General features: G+C 44.1%; 1 protein-coding gene across 7 annotated transcripts; it reads left to right on the top strand.

The window, feature by feature from the left end:
* Positions 1–5,890: 5,890 nt before the first annotated feature.
* On the top strand, positions 5,891–22,320 carry bdnf (brain-derived neurotrophic factor). Of its 7 annotated transcripts, none has more exons than XM_035157258.1 (2): positions 5,891–6,064; positions 20,904–22,320. In XM_035157258.1, exon 2 carries the CDS (start codon positions 20,925–20,927, stop codon positions 21,732–21,734), a length of 810 nt encoding a protein of 269 aa, XP_035013149.1. In that variant the 5' UTR covers positions 5,891–6,064; positions 20,904–20,924; the 3' UTR covers positions 21,735–22,320. The 7 variants fall into 7 exon arrangements, with proteins under 7 accessions (XP_035013149.1, XP_035013106.1, XP_035013156.1 ...); XM_035157215.1 differs by lacking the exon at positions 5,891–6,064 and adding an exon at positions 6,200–6,832; XM_035157265.1 differs by lacking the exon at positions 5,891–6,064 and adding an exon at positions 6,958–7,084.
* The last annotated feature ends 1,800 nt before the right edge of the window (positions 22,321–24,120 follow it).

The raw sequence follows: 24,120 nt of genomic DNA, 5'->3' as shown, positions 1-24,120 counted from the left end.
TCAGCAGCTAGCTAGCCTAGCTTAGCGGAGTTAAGTTAAAAGTTACAAAATCCACTCACCAGAACATCCAAAGTTATCTAATTGTCACTTTATGTCTTGATGTTAAATTTTTTTATTTTAAACTTTTTACAGTGTATTTTAGGATATTACCTTACTTTCACTTATTGACATTCAGTTTGAATAATATTATGTGAAAACTCCATAACCACATCAATACTGTGGCTTTCCTTAATATCATCATTAGAGAGTTTGAATACTTTTAACCTTAAACTTTAAAGTTTTACTTCCAGAAGAACAATCTGTTTAGGTGCCTGTAGATAAAAACTGACTGATCCATGTTTGATTAGCAAACTATAGACATTAACCATTGTTCCAAATATAGACAACACAACACTTTCACTCCTGCCTTGTTCAGTCTTAACTTTCAAACTTTCCAGTTCAGTCCAAACCACAATAACAGGTGTGAAGGTGCCTCAGACGACTCCTCAGACCAACGACAAGAGAGCTTGTCTCGGTCAGGAAGTGGCTTGAAGGATTGCTTGCGGTCTTCCCCTCCAATGACATAATATTTGAAATGAACAAAATGAATCGGTTAATTCATTTTCTCAATTGAGAGGGAAAGACTACAACCCGCTGAATTGACAACACACCAACAATCAACATCAAGTGTAGACAGACGCAGCCCAGGGGATGCTGACCAGACGTACCGTGCGTATGTCATACAAAAGCCTGTAGTCCTCAAGCTGAATTGCAACGTGAAACCCAAACTAACTGGATCAAATGCAACAAAGACGTGAACCTTGATCCAGGCTTCAAGCTGTGAAACGCCCTAAAATCATCCATTTAACAAGACGAGGTGAGGAGACTTCACGCTCCTGGGAGCTGCCCAGTGAACTGTCACAGTCTTACACTGGTGTTATTGAACAGTTGGGACTTCAGTGACTCTGTCCAACAGCATTTTGACAGTTGCTGTTGAGGCCGAGCACAGTGTTACTTCCCCACACAGCTTTCGTCAGCCAGTCCAGGGATTTGAACTGCCAGCCTCCAAGTCACAATCCTCCGCCTCCTCTGCTGCTACCGCTGTTGATGTCCTTTATATCAGATGACAGTAAAACAGCTCATACACTTGACCTGTTCATTCCTGGGCGCCGACAAGTGCTTAAGCCGATAAAGATTATTTTAATCACATAGGCATTTTATGGGGGTCAGAAAATAGGGCTTTTACATAAAAACATTGATTTAGTTTTAAAGCCTGAGCAGTGCCGATATGAGGTTTCTGGGTTGTGGTCCTTGACTATATTTTAAGTTAACTTACACTGGCTTTGACAGCAAGGTGTTTACAATGGTGGGTGGTGGTGCTACAAATGTACATTGGGACAAAATATTCTGTCCAATTTGAAGATAAGAGGGGAGCCCTTTTTTTTTTACCTGCAAAGTGAAAGGAGCTTGTGATCTTATTGTCCAGTGGAGAAAACCATGACAGGGTTCATCGCCGTCATGTCTGTTTTCAGTCATTTATTTGTTAAGTTGCAGTGTGAGGCAGTGTTTTAGGCAAATGGGTTTAAACATAGACTGTATATGAAGATGGAAGACATGACAGCTCATCCACAAGTGGAGCCAAAGCATCTTGATTGCCCACTGGTGGCTGGCTGCAGTATAGGACACAAACCTGGCCTCCTCCATGTTAGTGGATGGAAAATGGGCGAGACTAAAAAGTCAAAGTACACGTAAAATAATTTTTGGTCAGAGACGGTTTCTATTATTTTTAGGTAGTTCTTATCAAACTGATGTTTGTCCAAGTGTTCATGTGTCCAGGAAGCTTGGTTTAAATTTGTTATTTGATGCTATAAAAATGGGCTGAAACCTCCTGATCGCGATTAGTTGAACATACGGGGCTACATCCCCCAATGGCTACTTCGCAGACATTGGTTAAAATGATGTAACCCGTGCGAGATGACAGTGTTCGTATCCCAGATATTTTGGCTTTCTGCCTGCGTAGTGGGAGGAAGTGGAGACACGACACAGACTTTAAATACAGTCTATGGTTTGATGGTGACTGTATATAAAGATCGACTACGCATCTCCAGCAATACACCTGCTCGACCAATCGTGAGTCAGTCTCAGCTGTCCTTCATATTTTTCACCCCATTTTTATAGCATCAAATAATGAGACACATGATCACCTGAACATACATCAGTGTGATAAGAACTACCTCAAATGACATCTTTCATTTGAGGTATACCTTGACTTTTTAGTTTAATTCATGTTGCATCCACTAACACAGAGGAGGCAGGGTTTGAAAACTATATTGCAGCCAGCCACAAGGGGGCGATTTACATGCTGTGGCTTCATTTTTGGAAACCGTCATGTCGTCCATCTTTTTATACAGTCTAGTCTATGGTTTGAATATTTATGACCAAAGACACTGAGCCATCAAACTCTAAACTCAGAAATAAATTCATTTTTATTGTCTCTCCTTTTCCTCGTAGAGTTCAGCAGAGAATCTGGGAAGCAGAGACAATCATGCAATGTGAACATCTCTGCCAGCGTGTGTTACATATATGTGCTGCATTGAAGGTCAGTGCCTCACACTTCTACTGTGCAGTATTTGGCCGATCATGAAGGGGCCACCATTCGCAGAGTTGCCGTGCATGCAAAATTTCAGGTCACCACTTCTGGGAACTAATAATGCCTTTGGCTAAGCAACAAGATGCAAATATGTCTATTCAAATTCGCACCACTCCATACACATTTGAGTTCACACAAACACTCACACAACAATCCCATCTCGCTGCACCGCGCTGCACAATTACAGTGCACAGCATTCATTCATGGCGTGAATAAGTCGCTTTCCTGGGGCGATATTTGATCCGAGACCAGTTGGGATCCATATTCCTGTGTTCGAAACGTATCCAAGGTATTCTACATAATTAAAATCTCATTTTTTATGTTTACTCACCTTGTTGACCAATGCTGTTTGGCAGCCTCTCAGCCCAGTGGCAGGCCCAGATTACCTGTCTCACCCAGGCAATCATAAAGCTAATGGCAGACAGGCAGCATCCGCCACTCCGGGCTGTCAGGAGGTTAGTCAAAGTTAGGAGATCAATGCACTTACATGTCACACCCAGAGCTCTAGATTTCTCCCCTCAGGCACTAAAAGACAGTGTTTACATAGTGGCTGGGTGTTTAACTGGTGAAAGATGGCCGGGAGAGGACGGATCACACTGTACGCGGAAAAGACAGATAGAAACCCCTCAATATCACGCCAGCACATTGGCTTCAATTTCAGCCCCTGCTCTAAGCCACCGGGGCCGCCCAGATATCATCCATCCCGACACTGTCCGTCACTCTATACATAGAACGGCAAAATTAGCACAAATGCAGCACTCGCCATCATCGTGAAGTATGGCGGCGCCGGGGCGATTATTTACGGGGCTGCATTACTTTCTGAAGACCTGAGCTCTGAGTCACCGGCCGAACCTGATAATTAATTCCACACTCCGCAGAAATATTATGAAGCCGTTCGACAGAATGACAGATGGACAGCATGAAGCACGTTGTCAACAGGGTAACTGGATTAAGCTGTTGTGACTCCTTCATTAGATTTTTTTAAAGAAATTATGTTTTTCTGTCAGTGAATCAAGACTTTGCAAAGGAGGCCGTTTCTCTTTTTCTTCTTTTTTTTCTACGATCTACACTTAGGAGAGACAAGAGGTGCAGTAGATTGATTTGCTGCTGTGTAATCAGAGTATTTGTTGTTTTCTGTCTGCTCTTTTGTTTGTCCCAGAGCTCAACTTCCTGTAGATACAAGAGGTATGAGAGGGGGAAGATACACTGGGATCTGACAGTAAGAGATAACCTGCCATCAGTGGGCCTTCTATTTTTAACAGCAGGTGCTAGTAGCACATGACGTGGGGCTCTTGTTATCAATATTTATGGAACAAAGATTAAGACAGAGTAATGATACACACCGCCCCGACTGGATCCATCCTCGCCTAATAGTTGTCATTACGGCGAGGGGGAGGAAAGTGCTGATAGACTCAAAATTTTAGGCTGGCTCTCTGCATTTTAGTAATGATTCCAGAGACCAGGCAGGGCACAAATGTGATTAGCAGATGTAAACATGGAGCTATGGTGGCTGCAGCGTAGAAATGGCTTTTTAGTGAGTGATTTTGTGCAGTTGTCATTTGAAAGGACGGAGTCTGGATTAATTTTCAGACTCGGGAGAGGTTGGATAAAATCACACAGGATCTTAAAGGCAGGTTGCGAACATGGAAGTAACGACGAAGAGCTTTCTCCTACTTCACACTTCTACTTTGCTGTGTTTACTGATCATCAATATCTATATCAATCCCAGTCTCTTTTCACAGGCCACATAGATCTTCAGTCGTGCACTTTCCTCTCCGACTTTGCCCCGCAGTGCAACCCCGTCGGCGTCACACTCCCCGTGCCAAAATACAGTCCACTCAACACGAAAAAAGTTCTGAGAGTATACGCTCAACAAGAGGTGAAGTATCTTGGCACACCACAGAGCAAAATGCCATGCAATCGTATGCAGCCCAGGGGATGTAGTGATTGATCTGTGACCTCGGGAGTCAGCCATAAGATATTGTGGTGGAGAGTGCGGGGGAGGGCATGGATAGTGGAAAAGGGACGAGCATGAGTCAGTAACAGAGTCTGCGAAAAGCTGTGGGAGCAGAGGAAGTGTTAACAACATCACAAGTAGGAGCAAGTCAAGTAACCACGTCAGGAGGCAGAAAGGACCGAGAGTAGGACGATGGTAGGAGTCCGAGAGGTGATGGGGACACGCACATCCTGAGCGTTTAATCGTGTGAGGCAAATGAAGTGGGACTGTTCATCCACGGCATGCTGTGTAGCCCAGCTGATACGTGTTACCTCTCTCTCTACGTCACGCCGTTTTTTATTAGTATAGCCTGTACTGAGTGGCAACCGTGTGAAAAGCCTACATTTAGAAGAGGAGGGATTTCAAGGATAATAAGCCATGTGTGACTCTCTCTGGCTCAGCAGCACTTGTTGACTGTATGGTACATGGGAAAGTGCATCTTTTTCTGGCAAGTGATAACCATATGATAAATACACGCTTCTAATTTTATCTGATTATGCCATCTTGTGTCTTTACGGCAGAAATGTGTCGACGCAGACTGCAAAGAAATTAAGTTTTTCTTGCCACTGCCTCTACAGGCATAAGATGACAGAGTACATGCGTAGTCAGACCAAATTAGAACCAACTTAATTTGCCAAGGAAAGACTTTTGAATGTGTTGGAAGTTTTGCCACAATATTGATGAGTGACACTGACAACAACTTGAATCTTCTCCCTCTGATGGAGTTTTTTTTTTTTTTTTGTCTTTAATCACACAAGTGCATCCATCAGTGTATGTATGGTGACAAAGGGAGTGTTTTCACGCGTGATTCACATATACAGAGGCAGGAGGCAAACTGTGCCTCATGCAGAGCAGTGGGGTCTGAATGCCAGAGTTGCCCAAAACACTTCCACGAGCAGCTTTTTTGTGTTTGCCAGAGAAAGTCCAAGGATTTGTCAGCTATTGTCTCCTTGCAGACGCACGCCTCCAGGTTCCAATAACGCGCCTGCCCACGCAGCGTGATTTCCATAAACTATGACAAAAAAGTCATTTATACCACGAGAATGACACTCGGTTGTTTTTTTTCCCTTGTCCCTCCTCTCAAACACTCGAGAAAGTTTTTGGGGATGCTGGCAAAGAGTCAGGCAAATATCACCTATTACTCATGTTACTTAGTACATTTGGGGCTTCACTTGCAAGCACAGCGCTTCGTCACTGCATAACAATCAGATGGCTGAGTGTTGGCAGAGCAACTGATGGAATTTTACTGAAAACAGATTTCGCCTTTGAACTTCCAGATATTCTTGATCGAAAAAAAGTATATACAGTCCCTGGCTCTGCTGCTGCTCGCTGTGTGATTGCGGCTCTGGAGGACGTGGATTAACTTTTTTCTGTGTGATTTCGGCTGTGTCTGTTTTTTGGTGGGGAAAGAACGCAACACTTTAACAGAATTTGACTACGTAAGTATACATGTGTATGTATATGTGGTGCAGCCAATTCAAACAAAAGGGCGCATGAGGGGAGGTTGCTGGAGGGTGGGGGTCATTTTTGAGCAGCAACAAGTTCCTGGAGAACTTGACAGGCGAACACAGGGGCGCTGTTATAATGTGCTATTTGTCTGGGTAAAAAAGGGCGACCCGGGCTGTGCATTGCGCGCGTAATATGGAGGCATCTAAATGACCAGCTGTGCGAATGCGTAATAGGCCTATATGGCCCTTCGCCAAAGAGGGAGTCGGGTTTTTTCTGCACAAACACGTGAATACGGATCAGTCTCAGAAGTTTTTATGTCTCTTGTCGTTGTTGCTCGGTGCCGATTTAAAGCTCTGAGCCGCTGAGCGCAGCCATCAGTCGCGGGGACTCGCGTATCCCCGCAAACTTGGACTTGCCGTCGCTTATTTCAATCACGTAAGACCCCTAATGGCGTTGTCCGGGCGAGGGTGTTACGTATATGTGTTCAAGCTCTTTTCTGACAACGCAGCCTTGTTGATATTTGTCTCCTTACTGTAGAGCCGCCGAGGTGTTGCCTTGCACTGAGCAGAGTTTTAAGCACGGCCGATATTGCAAAGGGTTATTAGATTCATAAGTCAGGCGAAGTGGTGGGCGATCTACTGAGCACAGCAGAAGTTCTCATATGATGACTTCAAACAAGACACATTACCTACCAGCATCTGTTGGAGTGAGTGGATATTAAGACACTTGTATCTCCAGGACAGCGCAGGGGGAAAATGGTAAGTAAGCAATGGGAACACACGGCGTATTTAAAAAAGAAAGCGGGGTGATGATTATGCCGGTAAATAGTCGTGGATGCTGTTTAGTCTGGCAACGCATTGCTGGAAGGGTTGGACTCAGTGGCTACTTGAGAAAGTCAGTGATCGAGACCCGTGTCTGGTTGAGGCTGATGTTGACAAGGCTGGTGTGAGGGGGGAAAACGATTGTGAGGCATTTCTGGGCTGAGGATATGCCGGTACAGTGAGAGAGAGGTAAGGAAATATTACATTGTGTCTGTGCGCAATGTGTGGATACTGGGAATGGAGGCTATAGGAGGGCTGTGCGTGTGTGTAAGCAGTGATGGCTTTATATTTTATGCATGTATGTATGTATGTTCTTTATTTTGTACAGAGAAAAAAAGCAACATGTGCCACTCTGCCGTGACACTTGCCGTATACGCGTGGCAATGTAAGGAACAATGGGGGATCAGTGTGTTCTCCAGCGGTGCCGGGTTGTAATTTGGCACCGACTATACGCTGGATTGAGCCGGCGTTTGGTGATATAGGTGCTGTTATCTGGAAGGAAATGTCCGACTAACATGTGATCAAATATTAACAGGACTCGGTTTGGCAAGGGGGCGAATAATACACGTGACGAGACGCGGGGAATCGGCAGCACAATCACAAAGTGGGCACTCAAACAAAAGTAGGCTATATAGATATTTTCGTGGCCCCCTCTTTTTTTAGTTCCCCCGGCTGCATGTGTGTGTGATGCTTTCAGCACGTTGGACAGAGGCACCGGAGTCGTGCGTGGACTAAAAAAACACCGAGTGGACGCCAACTCTCTTCCTCGCTCCTTTTTTTCCTTCCCAGTCCCCCAGTTTGACTTAAAGAAAAAGCCTTGGGATTGTTTTTGTTTTCAACTTTTGGTAAGCTTATTCTAAAGGAAGCCTGTGGTGGGAAATAAAAGTGGGGTTTTTTTTTTCAAAGAGAGAATAATACAAAATAGAAAAAGCAAAGCCATTAGGAGCTTGTTTAGGTTTTTTTTTTTTTGTAAAAAGCAGTGCCAAAGTTTAAATGTGAGGTCTGGTGCTGTTTGCGCGCGGCACATCCTCGGTGCACTAACCTATAAGCCCCCCCACACTGCGTTAAACTTTTGGACATGCAAGTCTTGGCCGCGGAGATCTAACCACGCTGCGTAGTGGTTGTCAGCGCTTGTGAAGGTAAGAGCACAATCCCATTGTTTCCATGTCATTCTTTTTGGTTCCTGTCGTCTTTTTTTATCCGCTGGGGGCTTTTTTTTCTCCCCTTTTTTTCTTTCTGGCTCCTCTCGCAAAAAATCAACTTATTAGAACCACAGCAGGCAGCGTGCATGCAGCCTCCTCGCCCCGGCACAGCGTCAAAACGTGGGGCACCGGTGAGCGAAATAACCGGAATGAAACCCGATCCAGGTGATCCCGTAGATATTTTGTATTCCTTGTTTTCTAAAAAATGGATTAATAACCTAGATTCATTTGAAAAATAAATATGGATGCGTGACACATTCATTCATTCATTCAGGGTTTGTGAGAAACTGGGACTCGTGTTTTTCGTGCTTGGGATTTATTTTGCGTTTCCCTTTTTTTTCTGTTTCTTTCTGGAGTTTCCGAACAGTGTCTGCTGCAATATAATTTGCGTAATCGTTGCGTTGTGCCTAATCATGCTCGCAATATGGGACTTAAAGACGCTGCAGTGATCCTTCCACGCGTGCACGAACTGGACTAAACTGGTGCTTCTATCCATCTTTCTTTCTATCTATCTATCTATCTATCTTTCTATCTATCTATCTATCTATCTATCTATCTATCTATCTATCTATCTATCTATCTATCTATCTATCTATCTATCTATCTTTCTTTCCATCTATCCATCGTTATTTTTCCATCTTTCCTGTGCTGTATGTTTCATGTTCTGTCTTCATATCAAACCCTCTTGATTTTTGTTTTATTTTTTTAGGTATCGACCAAAAATAGCCCTATACATACTCTTTACCTCTCTCTCTCTCTCTCTCTCCCTCTCTCTCTCCCTCTCTCCCTCTCTCCATCGCCCCCCCACCTCCCGTCATCGCCATCAAATCACTTGTGTTTTTACTACGACCGCTCCACGGTTTCATTCATAAGGTGCTTTTCACTTCACCTGCTACCCTACCCCTCTCTCTCTCTTTTTTGTCCATGATGCACGGCTCCTGCTGCTGTGTGTGTGTACGCGCGTGTGTCGACCTGTAAAACGCGCACATCGCATATGTGATAATGATGATAAAAATAATAATATTGATAATAATAAGATTCATTGATTATTAATTCCGCTGCAGCTCATTGTCATGTGTGGAGCCTGTGTTGCTTAAGAGGAAACATACGAACAGCTGTGTGTGTGTGTTCGTGTGTGCGCGCGCGTGTGTGTGTGTTATTCCTGTGTAAAATTACAATAAAGATGGGCGTGGTCAAAGTGCATCCACTGACAGATGTTATGGCTGAATGTGATGGAGAGAGATGAGATGGCTTGATATGCAGTTGCGCGGGTGGCATCGATTCTGGTCTTTCTTTATTTCTCTCTTTCTTGTTTAAAAAAAAACCTGTCACGTGATGCTTGTTATATAGATGTACATGATGATCACGCGGATCTGCTGTGGGATTTTATTCTCTGCGCTCTCCTGAAGGACTTGTAGCCTTAAAAAAAATCGTCCTGCACCGATGCAGAAGCGCTGGATATTGTCTATTTCCTCTCTCTCTCTCTCCCTCTGTGTCTGTCTCTCTCTCTCTCTCTCTCTCTCTCTCTCTCTCGTCTTCTTTTTCCCTGTCTCTCTCTCCTCTGGTCAAAGATTTCAGATTTCTCATCCAAGACGAAGCGGCTGCAGGAGGAGAGAGAGAAAAGCCCCTATAACGCCCACTGTTTTTAATCAGGTCTCCTCTTACACGCTGCGTCCTCTAATAAATTCTCCCCCCCCAAAAAAATACGTGTCCAGTAAATCCTGGAATTACGTTGAAATTATCTCTGCCGTCATTTGTTTTTAAAACCTAACCCAGATCGCTTTCTGCACATTACAGCCTATTAGCCCTCATTTTATATGACAGTGAAACCAAAATAGATCATATTACTTACACCAGGCTGCCCGACATTCATAAAAAACATCCTTTAATAATAAAAGCGCTGCTGCGTCGCAATAACCTCCGTAATAAGACACGTTTCTGCCTTTTAAAAGCAACAAACCCGTTTATGGCTCAAATTATAGGCGATGAATAATTTCTACAACGAAACGAGGAAGGTTTTCGTTATTATAAGGTAAAAAAAAACGTCAAGAAAATAATTCTCCTGTTTGTTCATAGATAGAATAGGAGATTTCTCGCTGAATCTGTTGATAAACGTGGTATTTTCTCTGCAGATCGCCGGTTTTCTGGCTGTATTTTTGTTATTATCATTATTATTATTATTTATTTCTCTCGACTGAGACGTGGGATTATGGTGTGGGCGTGGGCGTGTTGGGTGGAGGAGGAGGGATGAGCGGAGGCGGTTTAGGAGGGGTCTGTGGGGTGGCACGACACACTTTGTATGTATGAAGGTTTTTTTATAGCACTTTTCTGCAATGTACGTCAGCGGATCAGTCCTTAAATGGGGCTGCGCGCGTTTGTGTGCGGGCGTGCGTCTGCGTGCGCCCGCGCCTGTGTGCGTGCGTCTCCGCGTGTGTTATCTTTACCGAGAATCTCCCCCCTCTCTCTCTCTCTCTCTCTCTGTCTATGTCTCTGCACTCACTCTCTCCCTCTCTCTTTCTCTCTCTCTCTCTCTGTCTCTGCACTCTCAGCTCTGCAGAGTTGGGGTGGGCGTCAATAACAAACCTGATGGTAGGTTTCTCTGCAAAAAAAGATGAAATTCTGTCGGTAGGCCTATTTCTTTAACGAAAAATATTTAATTTAGCACTAATAAAGATAACAGTAATAATATGCGAGGTTTTTCTTGAAAAAGCTAACGTGTGTTTTCTCTGTAAATGGCCTTTGTGTCTCATTTTTCCGTTGCGATCAATCCCTGCACTTTGGGAGCTAAATGGATTTGGTAAAAATCTGGTTTTCAATTAAGCTCGTTTTATTATAAATCGTCTATTTGTTTTTAATAAATGTCGATTTCGGATCGCGCTGTGCCCACATGAAATGTAATAATAACTATTTATCCAGGCTGGTGTCTGATAGAACTGATAAATATAGGCTATTGATTATTTAGGGGGCTATAGATGGCGGAAATGTGGACTCACAGCGAGGTGCACGTCACGATATATTTAAAGCGAATATTAATCATCTTCATCATCATGGAGATGTAGGCTTATACCTTCACCGCTGCTGCTTTAGTCACCACCATCATCTTCATCACCGACACCTTCATCCAATTAACAGGCTTGCTTAAACAAGTTCTGGCAGGAGGCGAAGCCTTGAACCTTTTTTTTCCCTCCTTAACCTTAAATTATCAGTTATTCGTCACAGTGACGTGACTGAGGTTTTACAGTGATGGATCCCACGATGAGTTATTAATAAGCAGTGACAGTGTGATGGAGTTCATCTGACTGGAAAGACTTTTTATGTGTCCGACCACTGCGGGACCACAAGCATTCATGATGCTCTGCGTGCGCGCGTGTGTGTGTGTGCACGCGCACGTTTGCACGCATGTGTGTGTGAGGAAATGTTCGGTCATGCCGACAAACCATTCAAGTGTCTCTCGGCATGTGAATTTACAGCACACCACTGAATACAAGCAACTTCCAGAAATCATGTGTGTATCAATATATTCATGAATTTAGCTCTTCAGAAAGTGACTCAGGTTCAGATTGAGTTAGAACTTGGTCCAATGTGTCATTTCCCTCATTTCCCTTTAAAACACATATCTGTAGTGTCTGTATATTAGCACATGGTGGCAGGATCTGTCACATGAAACCATTGGTTCAGTTTCCTGCAGCCTCCTTGTACATAGCGAATGAAAGAAAAAAATGCCTTTTTCTTTTTGTGACTTGGACTTGGACAAACATTTCAGCGTTTCCAAGTAATTTTGCGGCGTGATTAGTGTGTTTTCATTCAGCAGCGTTCAATAACCATGCAAAGGTTATTGATGCTGTGGGGATATTGGATTGTGGGGGGGAGGAAGAGGTGAGAGTGTGAGGTGGTTGAGGGGGGGGTATAAGCCAAGAAAAGAGACAGAGAGAGGATTAATAGCCCGTGGAGTGATTTTCAATCTGTGCCACTGTAGAAATAATGTATCATCTGTGTGAGGATGTGGAAGGAGCAGTGCGTATATGTATGAAGCTTAGGAGACTGGTCTTCTGTGTCTGCCTGATGATTACAATAAAGGTTATAGTCATCACAGGAGGGATGGTATTAACTCGTCCTTCCAGCATCTGATTAGAGAAGAAGTTTACGTTTACGTTCCCCAGTCTGGAGTTTTCTCAACTGTTCTCCAGCTCGCGCCTCGTCTTTTGTTTGACGTCATCCCACCTCATACAAAATGTTTTCTCAGTTGACGTGTTTTCCTCTCGGGGAGGAATGCAATTTCACTTTCATCAAAATACCCTCGTCGCCTTCCTTTATCCCCAGTGAAAATGACATTTCACAAAATGTCATTTCGCCAAAGTTACATGGCTCCTCTCTTGCACAAGGAGGCATAATTCCACTTGTTAAGTGAAGCTTTCGGCAGTGCGGACCTGTCAGCATCGTGCTGCATTTGGCAAGAGGAAGCCTTGAAAGGTTACACAAGTGTGTCGTGTTGTCAGCTCCTGTGGAGGTTTCTTTCTTTCTGCAGCACAAACGGAGAAAAGGTTGTGAGCAGGGAAGATGTGAGTGGAGACCGACCCGACTCCTACTGCACACATGTGATTTACATGTGTGCGGCCGTGAACCAGGTGATGAAAAGCTGTAGAAATTTGCCACACAACATGAAAAGACAAAAGGTTTCAACCGAACACCTCAGATGGTTTGAAGTCATTGTCACCGGCGCCGTATTGAGAAATCTTAAACCTAAAGAAATCGTACACCTCAGTTCCGATGACCTAGTGCTTTAGCAGTTTTCAGAAAGACTCCTGGTTGCCAGGCCGGGGCCGTCATGGCTCTGCTTGACCCTCGGTTGGATTCAGTTGAGTCTGAAAGATCCTCACACTGCTCACAACTCCTTTGTGCTTGGACGTTTTACTAATTTCATTCACAAATTCAGTCCGTCAGGCCTCAGACACGTGCCAGCCCAAAGAGTCCTCTTGATACACCACCTTCAGTTGTGCAGTATTTGCAGAAATGAGAGGGACCATGTTGTTGTTTTTGCTCTTCTAATGAGATGCCAAGTGATTTATTTATGAATTACTTGTTTGGAACAGCCCCCTTGTGCAGTGTGCATTTTTTTCTATCCTCTTTGGAGTCATGTCGCTCAGTGATTGCTGATGCAACTCTTTGTCATCCAGAGTTTGCCCTCACCTCCTGTGGGCCTTCGGGGAGGGCTATATCTATCTTGGCATATCCCCGGGTGTGTTGGAGGTGGGAGTGACTCATTAAGCAGGTGTGTGCATCCACTCCCATACTGCTACATGCCAAACAAGAGCTCTCCAGCTCATAAGCTCGTGCAGGGAAGAATCATGATGGCAATAACGCAAACACTTCACAATAAATCTTTGCTCTGGACCAGGGCCAAGTCACAAGGATAATGAGCCGCTATTTCCCCATTATGCTCACTCTTGTATTCATCAGAGGTGGACTTTCCTAACGTTCATCACCTATTGAAAGGTTGTGGCTCCACTGACATCTTTATTTGAATTCTACATTATATGGGGATTTAATTGTCCCCGGTTCGTCCCCGGTGAGGGGGAACTGAGTGTCAACAAGCAGAGCAGTTTGGTTCTCTGAGTGAGCTCTGTGTACGTAATTTGAACGCGTTTGTTTGGCTGACATTTGGTAATAATAACCTGTGAAAGCTGGTTACTACATTGCAGAGCACTTGCAGGGGAGTTATCCATCTGTTGTGGAGATGGCTCACTTTAAAAACAAGGAGACGCACAATTGTTTCCAGTAAGTTCACGTCTCTGTTTGTCTCCAGTGCCCGTTGGCATCCAAATGTTTTAGCACCACTCACATGTTACAGCAGCAAAATGATAACACCTCCTCTGAGCTCATATTCAGATGGTTTGGATTTGATAGAAATGTACACACATTACTCATTAAGATACTTTATACACAGTGTACACAGTATACACAGTACATTATACACAGTGTACACCGTATAGGCTACGTGATACACAGTGTAAGCAGTATACACAGCACGTTATACACAAAGTAAATTATACATAGAGCACATTATTCACAGTATACAGAGTACATTATACATATAGTACATTATACACTGTATACAAAGTACATCATACACATATCAGAGTACATTATACACAGTATACAGTGTATATAGGATGATATTTTCCTGGGCTATATGAAGGATCTATAAAATAGATGTAGGAAGACTCATACTGCCCAAAATGATGAAATAGCGAAGGTGTTCAAACACAAATCTATAACCTACTTTTGTCTCTTCCCTGTGGCTCATTTTGATATAAATCACCTCGGCTCCTCACTATCTGCAGACCAGCACAAGAAACGCGTATTTTTATTTCCCTGAACATCTAATTTTACACAAATAGGGCATCTCTAAATGGCAGGCGGTGGATCACGACTTGCCGGAGACGCGCTGTTACGCAAAACCTTCCAAAAAAAGAAAGAAGACAGAATATGCCACCTCTTTGGCTTCGGGGAGCGAAATACGGAAGAGCTCAGACTGCTTTATATACCGTGAGACACTGTGGTGTTGATGCAGGCTGCGCGGTATGCGGACAAACCAAAGCGCATAACGCACACTGGACGCGCATTAATAGTTCCGCCTCGGGGCTGTTTAAACAGGAGTTTGGTGGCGACCAGTCAGCCAGCGGCGGGTCACATGTTGCAGCGTCATTGTGTAGTAAAGTTACTGTAGTTGCAAAGAGGCTCCTCATTCCAGCTCCAGAGGTCTGTGGTCCCGTGGAGCTGCTGCTGCTGCTGAGGCGTTCCAGCATGCGACAACTTCAGCTTCAGACGATGATCTCCAAAGGAGCCGCGCAGCCATGGGAGTGCATTACCTCAGCCATGCAATTTCCACCATCAATAATTTAATCTATTTGCTCCAAAGCTGAAGAGATATCCTGAAGCTGGTCGGGAGGGCGCACGGGGAGGAAAATATCGCTTAAGTTAAATTACTCGGGGAGTTGTCCAAAACATCCCAGATGACACTACTGTCCTGTTGAATGGTCTGTTTTACGACTGGGCAGTGAGAGGTATGTGTTCGGTTTCGTTCGTTTTTGTTTGTTCGTTTGTTTGTTTGTTTTACGCACGATTTTTTAAATGTTTGTTTCAAGCACTTTGGCGGTTTGCTGCTGTTTGGGGGGAAAAGATAAAGATGTGTATGTGTGTGTATAGACTATATGTGTGTGTGTGTGTGTGTGTGAGGTGTTGGGAGGGGGTGAGGATGGTGGTGGGGGTGGGGGGGTGTCTAAAAGTACCTCGATCAAGTCTGGTTATCCAGCGAGCAGACAGCGCCGCAGCCCGAGAGGGGATATGCGTAACCTTATCCTCCCGTTCATTAATAAAAAACGGGAGTTATTATGTTGATTGGGTTTCCAGTGGAGAGCACAGGCTCAGCAGATGTAATCTGGAGGAACACACACACACACACACACACACACACACACACACACACACACATACACACAGTTGTTTCATCATGATTAGTGCAGCCTGCAGCAAATGTGACTTGTGGTTATTAGTATTTTCTCGTATAAGTAGCGAACTGGAGACAATCCAGCGTGTCCCTGCGTCATGCGTCAGCCACGTTTCAACATTTAACTTTATGCTCATGAACAAACTCTTTGTTTAGGGTGTTAGTCTATATATGTGCTCATCTAACCTCCACACACACACACACACACACACACACACACACACACACACACACACACACACACACACACACACACACACACACACACACACACACACACACACACACACACACACACACACACTGCAGACAGTTTTTTTGCATTGTTGTTTTGGAGAGGAGGGGGGAAAAACTTTGATGAACTCATTAAGACTTTATAGGAAACCTGAGACCTAAACGCCCAGCGACGTCGGCCAACACACACACACACACACACTCCTCGCACTGAATAACTTCACACCACTGGACAGAATGAAACGTGGATTAAAACAAAGTCCCATTTATAGAGCGGTGGGAGACGAAAAAAAAAAAATGGCTCATGTATAGCAGCTTTAGTTTGAGAATATCTTGTCCAAGAACCAGCTGCATGCACGAAGACTGGATGAATGGTGGTGTAATGATGAGTTAATGATGTTCTTTCCGAAAAATGCAAATTGGAGCCAAATTCCTCCTCTGAGTTGTGACTAAATACCATATAAGTCAAGTTTATGGCCAATTTACAATTACGCACAACAACAAAATGGTTGTGCGTCCTGGAAAACAACGTAGGATATGTTTTTCTATCCATCTATCTGTCTGTCTGTCTATCTGTCTGTCTCTCTGTCTGTCTGCCTGTGTGCCTGTCTAGATATCTATCTATCATTCTGTCTCTCTATCTCCAGGAGGGAGGGAAAGGGAGATGGGTGGAAGGCAGAAAAAAAGAAGGAGCTCTCATTATTCCACGGTCTCACACGGCATCTAGTGGATATGTCGGGGGACTGCAGCGCCGTGGATTTGCAGCTGCAGGTCTGCTGGTGTGACTTCAGTTGTCAGGTTTTTTAGATTTAGTGATCCGTGGGTTCAATTGGACACGAGGGAATAACAAAATTCCACATTAATGCAATGTAATGTGGAGTTTTGCACATAAAAGGCCTTACATTAGCATCAGTTGTGAATCTTACCAAGCTGCATGTGTTTCCATTGTGCACAGTGCTGGGAGGGACTCAGTGTGGGAAGCATAAATCACTCAGCAGCCGGCTGAACCCTGGGCTTTCTGTGGCGGTGGCTGTGCTCGGCCTAGAGGCTGCAGGTATAATCCCTCAGTAATGCTCATCTATTACTAAACGTGCTCTGAACCGGTGTCAGATTGAAAACAGATCTCGGAGAAGACGCAAGCTTCCACATGTGTCAGCCATTATACTGCAGACAAATCCGAATGCCTTAGTTAAGTGCTGCACATTGTGGCGCACAGGGGGGTCCTCGGGGAGAAGAAAATGTTTCATATCATGTGCCGCATGTGTTTCTTTCAAGCTGAGTATTTGGCACACGTTGGACATGACAAAACTCGTTGCTAGGTAAATAACTCAAACAAAGACGCATGCCCACCCGGGAGAAGTGGTGGAGGCAGGAGAACAAATGTTCCTGCAGGTCACACATTTCTATTAAAACGAGGCTAGAGCATTTCTCCATCCTCCACCTTCCCCCCCTCGTCTGATGTTTATTTCGCCCTCTAACTGTTTCTAAGACGTCGTTGGTGATGATGAAGCCATAAAGTGCGCGGACATGTGGAGGGAGACCGGGGGAACATTAGTGAGTGTGTAACAACACGGGCCCTGCCTGTCCTTTCATGCTTTAGAGGAACTTTTCAGCGTCTGTCAAAAGGAGACATTTATCACTTTAATCCCCACCTGGCGCACAGAGTAAACGCGCAGGGTAAGTTACAGATCCGTGCCATACAGGCGCGCTCTCAAAGCAGATGAACAGGTGGTCATCCAGAGACGTCAAACAGTAGACACACACTCACTCACCTGCTCCTATTGTTGCCGGGCTCTAGGTGTGTTGTCATGAATGAAAGGCGTATTTGAGAAGCGGCAGGGCCTCTTTTCATCTCCACTCCAGGTTATCAGCGCAGTATTCATGGCTGAGGGGATGGATGTGTGTTTAGAGTGAGCTCTTTTATGCGACAGGTTTTGATAGTTGTTATGAAGCCGACTTTCATTTCCGAAATGCACATTCTGAACAATCTACCACCACCTCCTCGCGTTGGACGCTTTCACAAGCGGGTCGAGATGGTGCGCAAACTCCAAAGGAGTCGATTCTGCTGCAGACATTCCTCCATATGTTGCCCCCCTCTCCTGCTTCCATATTCCTGCTCATTGTGTTAACTCACTTTTTTTTTTTTTATTAACTGCGAAATCCAGCAGTGCACATAAACTCTCTCTCTCTCTCTTCGCTGGATGTATAAAACAAAGAGCAAACCAATCGGTTGTCACATTTAGCCCGTGGTAGATATATAAGCCAGAGCCTCTCCGCCGGTCCCATAGCAATTAAATGATTCATTGGCTTTATCGCATTTTAACAGGATGTTGATTGAGAGCATAAGCCATATTGATTGTCCTGATGGAAACAGGAAATCACAGAGATAGAAATAAAATCATTTGTTGTTCCCGGTGTGAGGATACCCGGGGGAATGGCATGCAATTGCACACCGTTGAGTGGCATTACCCCCCCTCCACCCCATCCACCCCTCCATCCCTCTCCCCTATGGAGACCTGGAAGAGACGTCATCTGTGGTTGTTATGCTGCGAAATGACGCTGGCACTCTCTCTCCACCCCCTGCTACTGCAATATTACCCCTGTGGTCTGTTACGGAAGATGCAGCACTCCTCGTCTGCACCATTTCCAGCATGAAGTTTGACGCCTGACAGTAATCAGCCCTCTTTGCCTTCATCTCCCTCGTGTGGAAGTGGAACCATTTGATGCTGATAATAATATCAGCCCTAAATGCATCCTACGCGTAAAAGCTCGTGACTGGGGGCCTCTCATCCCGTAAACCTACACACCTTTTCTTTGTGTGTGTGTGTGTGTGTCTGTGTGTGTGCTGGGAAGCCTGCACAGAAAATCCTCGTGCATGGAAGCAAAACCTCAGCAGCACTGCGGGGGTCTCAATTTTTTGCAGTGAAAATGGGCTTTTTTATTGACAATATTTAATTAAAAATACATATAATCAGCTACTAATTCACTGCTTTGTCCTCATTGTTGTGTTAGTTGGTGACACACACACCTTCCTCCTCACAACATCTCCCCTGCAAACACACACAAGCCAGCCCCTCCCCATGCACCCCCAACCCTCATAACACGCACACTCTCACACTCACGGAGCAGCGCGTCACCGAGCTCGGGGAATGAGTGGCTCATTAAGAAGAAGGATGTGATATTTTGAATAGAGACTGCGAGACTCCCAGCACATCTATTTTTAGAGCAGATATCTCTATGGCAGTCGCCGTGGTGTTGGTTAATTGCAGCCACGGCCCCAGATACCAATTAAGAGCGAAACAAATGCATTTTAAGGTGCAGGGGTTTTACGCTCCTCCCTGTACTGTAAAGGTCCATTCTGAGTGGGGGCAGGAGAGTGTGTGTGCGAGTGTGTGTGTGTTTTCTGCTGGGTGTGTTTTCCTGTATCAGGTTGGGATATGCAGAGTGCAGTCAAAGCCTCGGCCGGGCTATTTTTACATGAGCCTCAGTGGAAAGCGAGATCTAGATTTTCTTTTTCATTATGGTTGCTTTTATATCTCTGGCCGTTGGATGTCTACCGATTCACTGACTTCTGTGAATCCTAGAGCTCCACAAAGGTAAGGGATGCGTATATGTGCTCAGGCGACTCGCTGGTTAAGGATGTATGTTCAGTGTTTCGGTTCCACCTGGCTCATCCTTTTCTTTTCATTCCCCCCCCACCACCTTCCTCCTCCTCCTCCTCCTCCTCCTGCTTCTCCTTGGCGGTGCTGTGCTGATCTTGTGAGCTGCTCGAGACTGGTACTTTACAGTGCGGGGAGAGTGTGACACATCTTTCTGTCATTCACTTCCCTTCCTGACATCCTTTCTAGTTCATCCTGCGGTGCTCTCGCCATCCACCTGCCAAAAAAACACACAAACAGTGTCCCTCAGCGAACCTCCTGCTTCCCATTCACGACTCTGAGGTTTATTTTCGAGCACAGAGCGATATATATATATATATTTATTATTAATTTTTTTTTTTTCTGAAATAATACTGCAGCACCGTTTGTCTGAGCTGACTTGAACACAACATCTCCCACTCAGGCAGTGTGTGAGTGCTGCAGGTTCACTGTGTGATGCTAATGGCGATTTGGTTCGTGGGGTAAAGTGAAAGACAAAAGATAAAACCTGAGCTCTTCAAACAAGCAGAACAAACAGGAATACCAACTTAACCCTATGCAAACACATGTCTGAATACAGGCAGCTCACAGCTCACCCTCACATGGTTGGAAGCCCAAAACACATCTTTTATTTCCCACCCGTCCATTTTTAAAACCTAAATACTAACTAAGAATGCATGTAACTGCTTGCCCTAATATACAGGAAGTCTAAGACTATGGAAATCCAACAAAAAAAATTGAGGGGAAAGCCTTCAAAACTGACAATTCAATGGTTCAGAGCGTGAGAGATGGAAGAAGTTTGGCTAAGATAAGATAACATAAGATAAGATAAGATAAGATAAGATAAGATAGGATAGGATAAGATAAGATAGGATAGGATAAGATAAGATAGGATAGGGTAAGATAAGATAAGAAGGAAATTTGTCCTGACTATAAAACTACACATCCTTTCACCCTGTAGAAATAAACCACACAGTTTACAGTTTAACACACCAGTAAAAAGAGGCTCATAAATAACATCAAGCCTGTGAGGATCTATTCGTGTGATTTTTATCTTTTGTAATAAACAATCTCTCTGATGCTCCAACCAGCTTTTCGTGCGTCGCTGCCAACGAAAGAAAATCTAAGCCAGACCTCACATAGGAACAGAACGATTACAGTTTGCAAACAGTTTGCAAACACCGATGACACTGCGCCAATATCAGTTTAATAAAAACATTTTGTGATTTCTTTTTTTTCAAAGCTACTGGCTCTCTTTTGGGGTTTCAAAGAAAGATGAGAGGGTGTAAATAAGAGGAGAGGCTCACATGCTGCATTATTGATCAAGTATAAGCTAACTTCATTGAAGATGCTCTTTGACTAACTGTCTTGTTCTCTCTCTCCCCCTCTCCTCCCCTCTTGTTCTCTGTCTTTGTCTCCTCCTCCAGTTCCACCAGGTTAGAAGAGTGATGACCATCCTGTTCCTTACTATGGTTATTTCATACTTCAGTTGCATGAGAGCTGCGCCCCTGAGAGACGCCCCGGGCATGCGGGGCCATCGGACGGAAGGCTACTTGGGCGCTGCTGCGACGGCCGCACGAGGCCATGGGACTCCACAGAGTGGTGGTGGGCCAGGCCAGCGTGGGGAACTGCCCTCGCTCACAGACACGTTTGAGCAAGTGATAGAGGAGCTGCTGGAGGTGGAGGGCGAGGCGGCACAGCTGGGACAGGGGCCTGATAAGAGCCAGGGAGGTGGGGGCCCGTCCTCTGTGGTCAACGCGGAGAGCAAGGATGTCGACCTGTACGACTCACGGGTGATGATCAGCAACCAAGTGCCTTTGGAGCCGCCCTTGCTCTTTCTCCTGGAGGAATACAAAAACTATCTGGATGCCGCTAATATGTCCATGAGGGTGCGGCGACACTCCGATCCCTCACGGCGTGGAGAGCTCAGTGTGTGTGACAGTATTAGCCAGTGGGTGACAGCTGTGGATAAAAAGACGGCAATAGACATGTCTGGGCAGCCAGTTACCGTAATGGAAAAGGTCCCTGTCCCCAATGGCCAACTGAAGCAGTACTTTTATGAGACCAAATGCAACCCCATGGGGTACACAAAGGAGGGCTGCAGAGGAATAGACAAGCGGCATTATAATTCCCAATGCAGGACAACCCAGTCCTACGTGCGAGCGCTTACCATGGATAGCAAAAAGAAGATTGGCTGGCGGTTTATAAGGATAGACACTTCATGTGTATGCACATTGACCATTAAAAGAGGGAGATAGTGTATAAAATGTATAGATTTTATTGAAGAGTTTAAAAAAGAGAATAAAGAGAAAATATCTATTTGTATATATACATAACAGGGTAAATTATTCCGTCAAATGAAAATTTTATGGACTGCATGTAAAAAAAGATGAAGTTTATACAGTAAAAGTGATACTACAGTCTATTTATTGAACATATTCATGACCTTGTAAACAATTAAAAAAAATCTGATCAGTCATTTGCGCCCAGTTTAAATTACTATATCACATTCCTCAAGACATTGTGATTTGTTTACGTTGCCAAGAATTAGAAAAAATGAAGGAAAAAAAAAAAACAGGCAAGGAATGAGAGAGGACGGTTCCATCTTCAAAAGCTTGCATGCTGCTTCAATTGTGAATCGAGAAATTCTCCACTAACAAAAAAAAAAAAGGATATGATGCTGACCAAAAAAAACATTCCGTTTACATATTCAGCAGAAAACAACTTTCCTCTCAAGTAATTTATCTGTTTACTGTTCTAAACTTCTCAAGGTAATGTTGAAATTACATACTATGTCAAGGTGCTGTTGTCAAAGCTTTGCTGTTTATTTTTTTATCCCCACCAGAGGACAAGATATATATAAAAAAATTATATATATATATATATATATAAAATTTATTCATTGACATGTTTCTGGGTTAATATTATTCATTTTGTATGTTGTGAAGTTGTTTGCAATATTAAACTGAAATATTTGAAGAAATAAAAATGACTATAGGCAACTGAAAAACAAAATCAATGTCGATAAAGTTTCAACAGTGCATTTTTAGGTAGGATAAACTTTATTATACAGACAGGCAGGCAGGGACGAGGAGGCCTGGCACACACATACACACGCATGAACGTGCACAAACTCTGCTCCATGAAAAAGTTGTTTTACATCGTTCTCACGGTAAGCAAATAATATATTATAGCAAGGGACTGACTCTATTGGGTAATATGCAGGGAAAGCAATACAGACGGCATTGTGGGTGGGGACGTCGTATATGCAGGAGCTTTTACTGTTATGTTAAGGAGGAACAAAGTAGAAAATGCCATCAAACCACTCATTGCTCCCACCAGCACATCGCTTGACGACAGACTTATGTAGTTTTTCTTAGGTATTTACACACAGCTGTTCACAGCTTTATTGATCTATTATTAATATCATGACTCCAGCTGCAATACAAGAATTCAGAGTCACAAGAAAAACACCTACACATACAAGCATGGACAGGTACCAGTAGGCTAGCGTTGCACATGAATTATGCCTGAGTTTTGACAGTGGTGGACTTCCCCCCCACACACGTTAGCGTACATTAAAAACATATACACCCACCTTTTCTGTTATAAGTGCACGATAATCCCATTTCTAAATCTCTTACAAAAGAACTATCATCACAGGTTTTACGCGGCAGAACATTCACTGTGATCCCGAGGAGAAGCCATTCCAGGTAACCGGTTTGGCGTCAGGGTTATAAAACACTGACTCGGCCTCATATCAATACTGCCTCCAGCACACTATAACTTATTCCATTACATCATTACGTAGACAGAGCCCCGTGCTTGCCAAGTCTACATTCCACAGTTTGAAGTTGCATCAAGACAACAATAAAATCTGCTTGACTTCACTTCCACACTTACTCAAAATATCACATATTTCAGCGGTGATATATGAAAACGCAGAAACAAGACCTTCCGTTACTGCTGTGTTTGTGGTTCGTCTGATCCAACCGCCTCATTTTACTTCTCCTTCATCAAGCTGAAGGTAAGTGTGACCTCTGCAGAGAACCAGATCTGGCACTTTGGGAGATTTGGGGGAAACAGATTGCTGAATAGAGGAATCTTTTTTTTGTGAGTGAAGAAAAAGATGCTCCACTTTCTCCTCTGTTTTATCTGGATCCTCCTGAGAAGCCCGAGACGAAGATGCTGCGAGTTACTTTTATTATACAAAAGTGGAGGATAAACACGGAGTCGGAGGAAGATGACGAGCACGCAGTATTTCAGATGACCCACTCTCATAAATCTCCAAACAAAGGGTACTTAGGTTTCTCATCATGGCCGCACAAGCCAAATAAGAAAGAAGATTACCCTAAGTCATTTTATTATCCTATGGGAAGAGAAGCAGCCATAATTCCTTCCTCCTCAAAATACAGAACAATAAATCAAACCTTCTGGGACGCATTTTAGACAAGGTTCTCTGAGCTGCCCCATTTATCATGAGCAGACATATTGGGGTGTTTTTGTTGAACAAAGCTTAAGTAATAGAAAACTTTATCTTCCAATTACTTAAGAGAGGAACAGTGACTGGTGAAATCACCATCTGTGTTTGAGCCAGGGTGAAGTCTATGTTTACAGGCCAGACCATATTGTCTCTTATAATCA

This window comes from Hippoglossus stenolepis, chromosome 1 (assembly GCF_022539355.2).
Source record: "Hippoglossus stenolepis isolate QCI-W04-F060 chromosome 1, HSTE1.2, whole genome shotgun sequence".
Lineage (NCBI taxonomy): Eukaryota > Metazoa > Chordata > Actinopteri > Pleuronectiformes > Pleuronectidae > Hippoglossus > Hippoglossus stenolepis.
Note: the sequence above shows the minus strand (reverse complement) of the source record. Positions and strands in the feature narration are given on the sequence as shown.